Source organism: Mesocricetus auratus, unplaced genomic scaffold, assembly GCF_017639785.1.
Source record: "Mesocricetus auratus isolate SY011 unplaced genomic scaffold, BCM_Maur_2.0 Super-Scaffold_100006, whole genome shotgun sequence".
NCBI classification, from domain to species: Eukaryota; Metazoa; Chordata; class Mammalia; order Rodentia; family Cricetidae; genus Mesocricetus; species Mesocricetus auratus.
In genome coordinates, this window is record NW_024429190.1 from 3,841,047 (window position 1) to 3,847,755 (window position 6,709).

A 6,709-nucleotide genomic window follows, 5' to 3' on the forward strand; every position below is an offset into this window, starting at 1 on the left:
CAAGGAAATAATAACCTCAGGTTTTCAGAATAAATAACACTTTAGTCTGTGTTCCCATTCACAATATCAAGATCAGCAATGTGTGCCCTGTGTCTGCAGAGGAACTCGAAGCCCTTGCACACAAGGTTCAATTTACTGATGTAATAATGCAGGAGTGAGCGCTCCAAAGCCTGCTCTGCAGGTGGTAAACATGGGAGGCAGAAGGGTGTCAGTACTGTTCAAGGTCGCACAGAGCCACCCACTCCCAGTGCACATAAATGCCTGCTCTAGCAGGAATCCAAACAATAAAATAAAGCGGCTCTTTAGTCTGGAACCAATCATTTGCCGTCCCTACACAACATATATTTCTGTTCTCTTTCTGCCAGAGTAATTATTTGTATTTATAAGGTAATTTTATTTCCTTATCAATCACAGTTCTCTCGCACATTTAAGAATTTCCTTGAAATGATATTCCACTGCCATGGAGAAAAGAAATTGATTGTGATATGTTTGAAAGAATTAGGTGCCCAATTTAAAAAGCAATTATTCTCATTGACATCTTATTTGGCAGGAAGCTGGGAGATGGGCCCAGGGCTGTATGAACAGAGTCCTAGCAAAGACAGGCAAGGGGAGAGTTTCAAGCCAGGAGGCAGCTGGTATGCTAAGGCAAGTCCTACCTTGCTGGAGAGTCCTAACCCGAATTTATTGAAGTTCCTGTCCAAGTCCCAAGCTCCTTTCGGTACAAGTGCCTGGGCCTTCAGATCAAGGTGATTAGCTCTGCTGGATTCTCAAAAGAAACAAGAAATTAAGTGTCTACAAGGAGTCTCCCATTTTTTTAGTACCAATTTTCAATTCATTTTCAGAGCATTCATGGGTCAAACCAAACCCAAATGCAGATTAGATCGTACAGGCCCCCAGGACACAAGCCTTTTGTGAGATCAAGTCCCAGCTCAAACTCCCTGATTCCCCCCCCCCCAGGTTGATGTTTTTGTTTCCAGACTGGGAAAGCAACCTATTGGCTTCTCCCTATGGGATGTCTGTTGTAAGAATAAACCTTAAACAGTAACAGAACTGGAGAGTCCCCTTGGCGATCCGCAGGGTAGGTGACTGGTTTGTCTCCTGTGACCTTAACCCCTCAATCCAATGGTCCTTGTCGGGTTCCACCCCTTAACACGGGGCACGAATGAAGCACTCTGCGAAGGCCTTACCATTCTCATCAGTGTGCTTTCTTTTCCTGGGGCATTAGGCTGACCTTTTCAGCCTGATACAATCAGACTCTTGTTCATCAGGTTACAGGCAACTTCAGATGAACTTGTCTTACACTCTTGTCACCTGAAGGACAAAAACGCCAAAGATAAGGCATACAAACGAGAAACAAGTGTCTGGAGCCAATAGTTAGAACTGCCATAACCCAACCTAAGGGAATGTTCTGCTCATGTTGTCAAGCAAGTGACAGTGCCATACGCTCACTCTTTCAGTTTAGACTTACCTAAGCCAAAGCTCTTACACTGGCTTGGCCGGCCACCAGACGACTCCACCCACTGCCCCTGCTGCTAGAGGGCCAGTTTCACAGGCCTGCACTCTGTCTCCATTTTCTTAATTCTCTCTTGAAACTGTCTTACCTCTAAGTGAAATATACAGGGAAGACAGAATATGGACATGAGCAGACAAGACACGTGGAAAAAAGAGAAAACTCATGTTTTTGTACCTTTAAGAAGGGAAAAAATACTTTCTGTTATACATGCAAGCTAGGGAGACTGAGTTAGTAAGAAGATATTCAAGATGCCTTTTCCTCATTAGCTTAGACTAGCTTTGAACTCCCCACGTAGCTGAGGATTACCTAGAATTTGTGACCATCCTGCCATGTGCTGTTACTACAGGAATGGGCCATGTCACAGGCTTTGTTCATAGCAGTTCTCCAGTTTGCTACAGACATCAACGTGCTGCCTCGCCATTTAATCCAACTCTGGCAGAGTTGGAGTCTTGGTACCAACACTACAGGGGAAGGCCAGATTTGCCAGACTTTCCTCATCCCAGATGCTCAAAACAAGGTGGACTTCACTGTTGACTTATGACTGAGGGAAGCCAGGCCAGGAGCTCAAGGCAGCAACCTGAAAAACTAAAACAACTTGAGGCAGAGGCCATGGAGGGATGCAGCTTACTGCCTTTCTCCCACCTTTCTCTGTTATTCAGCTCAGGCCCACCTGCCTAAGGATGGCACTGTTCACAATGGGCTGGGCGTTTCTGCATCAATTAGCAGTTAAGAAAATGCCTCACAGACATGGCCACAGGCCAATCCGATTGAAGCAATTTTTCAGTTGAGGTTCCCTCTTCCCAGGTGACTGTAGGTTCGTGCCAACTTGACAGCTGAAGCTAATTATGACACTTACTATTACTGGTTTATGATAAAGGCCACAGCTCCAGAGCAAACAAATGGCAGAGATTATTGGGGGCAAAGTGGGGGAGGGAGTTTTTGAGGTGCACATGGAGGTTTCTAGTGCACCACCACTCACCTTAAGCCTTCATAGAGTTCCTGCTATGCTCTGGAAGTGTTGCTCAAAGGCCCATGTGGTGAAACTCCATCAATAACAGCTGCCACTAGTGAGAGGTTATGGAACCAGAGCAAGTGAGGCCTAGTAGAGGAAGTGTGACCTAGGCCTCCCTTGCTTTTCTCTCTTTGCTTCTCGGCTTTTGTGAGGCAAGTATCTTTGTTCCACAGTGTGCTCCAACCCCTGATATGCTTCAGGACCAAAAGCAATGAAGCCGGCAAAGTACAGATGGAAGCCTCTGCGTCCAGAGTAAACTCTTTCTCTTACCTCAGGTACTCACCCCTGTGTGGAAATCTGACTAAGATCAAAGCACAGATGGAAGCCTCTGCGTCCAGAGTAAACCCTTTCTCTTACCTCAGGTACTCACCCCTGTGTGGAAATCTGACTAAGATCAAAGCACAGATGGAAGCCTCTGCGTCCAGAGTAAACTCTCTCTCTTACCTCAGGTACTCACCCCTGTGTGGAAATCTGACTAAGATCAAAGCACAGATGGAAGCCTCTGCGTCCAGAGTAAACTCTTTCTCTTACCTCAGGTACTCACCCCTGTGTGGAAATCTGACTAAGATCAAAGCACAGATGGAAGCCTCTGCGTCCAGAGCAAACTCTCTCTCTTACCTCAGGTACTCACCCCTGTGTGGAAATCTGACTAAGATCAAAGCACAGATGGAAGCCTCTGCGTCCAGAGTAAACTCTTTCTCTTACCTCAGGTACTCACCCCTGTGTGGAAATCTGACTAAGATCAAAGCACAGATGGAAGCCTCTGCGTCCAGAGTAAACTCTTTCTCTTACCTCAGGTACTCACCCCTGTGTGGAAATCTGACTAAGATCAAAGCACAGATGGAAGCCTCTGCGTCCAGAGTAAACTCTTTCTCTTACCTCAGGTACTCACCCCTGTGTGGAAATCTGACTAAGATCAATTACACACGATATGGCAGTAGAGCTCATGGTAACCAGCCCCCAAGATTTTCCCACTCGCATCCACCCAGGTAGGGCCAAGAGGGGTTTATTACAAACAACCAAAGATGTTCCTCTCAGCCCTGCCTACTCAGGGAATCACAGGGGTGTTGGAAGCTATGTGCCAGGAGCCAGGGGCAGCACTGAAGAGATATTTTATTGGCTGTCACAGCTCTAACAGTTTTCTTATCCCCTTCAGCAGGAGGCCCAGCATTTCATTTTGCAGTGGACTTCACAAATCTGAAATCTTGTGTAACCTGCAGGAATTGCCTTGTGGCTTTGGTGGGCCAAAAGAGAGGCTTCCAGCTTGCCTAAACTCAAACCGCAACCCTTAGACTGTACCATGATTTATCCCATCCTCATTGGGTGGGTAAGCTTGCTCCAAAGCCATTTGAAAGCCAGGATCCTGTGCTAGGCTCTAACCTTACCAAGTGTCGGAGAACTCTGAGGGCAGTATGCCTCCGTCTTTGCCTCGTCCTCTCCCACTTGTGATACCCATTTCCCCCTCTCTCTGTCCTGACCAGCAGCATTACAAGAAGAAGGGGGGGTGGAAAAAGACAGATTTGTGGCAGACAGAGAAAGGCTGTGCAGTGAGAAATCCAGTCTTTTGGGATCCAGGCCCCTCTCGTTGGCTACTGCCCAAAGACAGTCAAGGCAAACGTTTACTCTGTATGAAGCCCTTATCCTGCTAAAGACACATTCATAAGGGTATGATGTGTATTTTAAGGACTTATTGTGACATTAAATTTATTAAGTTTGCTTTCCTCAAATTCCCATACTCTCTGTTGGGGAAAGCACCTGGTTTATTTTTATTACATTTTTGTCTGTTGCTAAACTCGGCCTCTGAGCTATACAAGAGTAAGCAGCATCCTTGGCTTCCCAACTGGTTGTCTTTATTTTCACCAACCATGATAGAAACATGCCATTTTTGAAAATCCTGATTCAACTACTCCCCCTCCCGAGTCCCTCAAATACTCTTGGCAATGCAGATACAGTCTTAGAAATAGGCAATTTTCTACAGCACCCAAACTACAGGCTTGCTCATCAAAGAGTCTCAGGGACTTTGACACCTACATGAAATGTGTCTGTACAGTCCCACAGGTGTGTGTATGCCCATTCTTGTGTTGTCCTAGAAACAAATGTTGCTTGAATACCAAAAAGATAAGAAAAGAAAAAGAAAAATGTGTCAGTACCTTCTCCATTCCTGAAACAACTACAATCAATTCTGCCACCAGGTAGAAAGAGTCAGGGCCAAAAGGCTATTACAACTTTCAACGCTAAATTGTCCTCATGAATACTCAAGTCCTCAAAAATGCTTAGGGAGAGTCTCACATCTGCTGCCCCGTGGTACTGGGAAAGTAGATTAGCTCTCTCAGTCTATTTCCCCATCAGTAAAGTGAAGCGATTAACACATTGCAGGGACTTTGCCGGGACTGCTGTGAAAATGTAATGAGATAACATTGTGTGTGAGTCACCCCATGCCCAGGCCAGGGCCACCATAGACTTGATACATGGTAAGTCCTCGGCCCTCCAAAGGGAGGTTCTTTCCTGATTACCAGTCTGCACCACCTGTATTCTCCATGCTGCCGTGCTTTGCAATTTCCAGCAGTGCTCGCAGCGTGACCCTGCAGCCCAGAGATAAGATGTCATGGAATTGCCTCTGCTGCTCTGATCCATGGTCCCAGTTTGATATATTACTAACAGTCAGCCGCCTTTGTGTCTCACAGCTGTGAACAAAAGTGTTGTCCTGTCTCGCCTGGCTGTGAGTCCATAGGACAACCTAGCTCTGATGCTAGCCAGCCTCTTACGGGTCCTCCTGCCCATCTACAGCCCCACAAGTGTGTTTGCACGCTAGATGGCAGACCCTCAGCTCCTGAGAGCTAAAGCTATTCCTGTAAGGTGCATTTCTGGTCATCCATACAGAGATCTTGGGAGAGTCATGGCGAAATGGATTCTCATATGAACCAGTCTCTTGTTAGCAGACAACCTCACATTCAGTCTCCTTTAAGCAGTGCTGCAGGACAGAAACATGCAGAACCCTCCCTCTGTGAGACCCTGACTCTCAATTTGTTGGCATCCAATCCTAATATCAGCATCACATTATCTGAAAACACAAAGTCCTGGGTTCTGGTCAGGCCTCCTGATTCAGAAATGCTGGGCTTGCTCTGAGGGTCAAAGGGGAGTGGTTCTAAGGTAGCTTCTAATACACCATCTAGATCTGCTTGGCCTCTCTCTCTCGCCCTCTCCCTCTCTGATTCTAATATTTATCTTCCTTAGGAGTCTGTCCAGCTACTGTCTAGTTTCATTTGTTTTGTAACCACACCCTCATCTGGACAAAGTTCACTCCTCCCAGTGCTGCTGCATGGAATTGCTGATCATAGGATACAACAGTACAATTCAGATGTCCCACATTAACATCTTCAGTGTGTCTTGGGTTTTGACAGGGACTTGTTGTGTAGCCCAGACTGGCTTTGAACTTGTGATCCTCCTGCCTCTACCTCCCTATTGCTAGGATTACAGGCATGCATTAAGTGGAGTTGGCATTATGAATATTCCTATATAATGTTCAGTTTGGTTTTTAACTAGGGGTTTATATACACACACACATACACACACACACACATACTCACACACACAGAGTCACAGTAGTGTCTCATATTCTTAGTGTGGTCTACTGATTCCTACTGTTTTACCCTTTGTATCTATTGCAGATTGTTTTATGAGCAATGTCTTATGCAATGGGCTTATGAAACCTTTCTGAATTCCCTTAGTGTGCATTCCTGATTTAACAAGTGTTTTGCCACTGCGATTGCATAATTATCACTTGAGATAGTTTGCGTCTGAGTTCTCTCTTTTGTTCTGTTCTGAGTCCAGCATTCCAGGCTTCTTTGCATGCCTGTCCTCTTTTCCACATCCATTCTGCCCCTTGCTTTTGTTCTCAACAGCATCTGACACAGTGCTGAGCAAAGAGACTAGTGTCTGACAGTCTCACTCCAGAACATTTGCCACTGTGGAATAACTGGCTGGTCCTGTCCTGCTTTCACAACACTCTTGAACCGTGCGACACACCAGCATCTTCCTAACTGGCCACAGGCTTCCTACAGACAGGGCTGAGTCCTGCTGAAGCCTACATCTGGCTGTCTGACGGGGAGGGGCAATGCAGTCACTTGACAGGGACTGGCTGCATCTCTTCACCATGGCTCCCTGCATGTTGACTACCGAGAAAT

The 6,709-nt window shown here is 46.2% G+C and overlaps 1 protein-coding gene across 1 annotated transcript; it reads left to right on the forward strand.

Moving 5' to 3' along the window:
• The first annotated feature begins 2,511 nt into the window (after positions 1-2,511).
• On the forward strand, positions 2,512-4,242 carry LOC110343670. Its single transcript, XM_040746572.1, has 2 exons — positions 2,512-3,409; positions 3,682-4,242. Exons 1-2 carry the CDS (start codon positions 2,757-2,759, stop codon positions 3,815-3,817), a joined length of 789 nt encoding a protein of 262 aa, XP_040602506.1. The 5' UTR covers positions 2,512-2,756; the 3' UTR covers positions 3,818-4,242.
• The last annotated feature ends 2,467 nt before the right edge of the window (positions 4,243-6,709 follow it).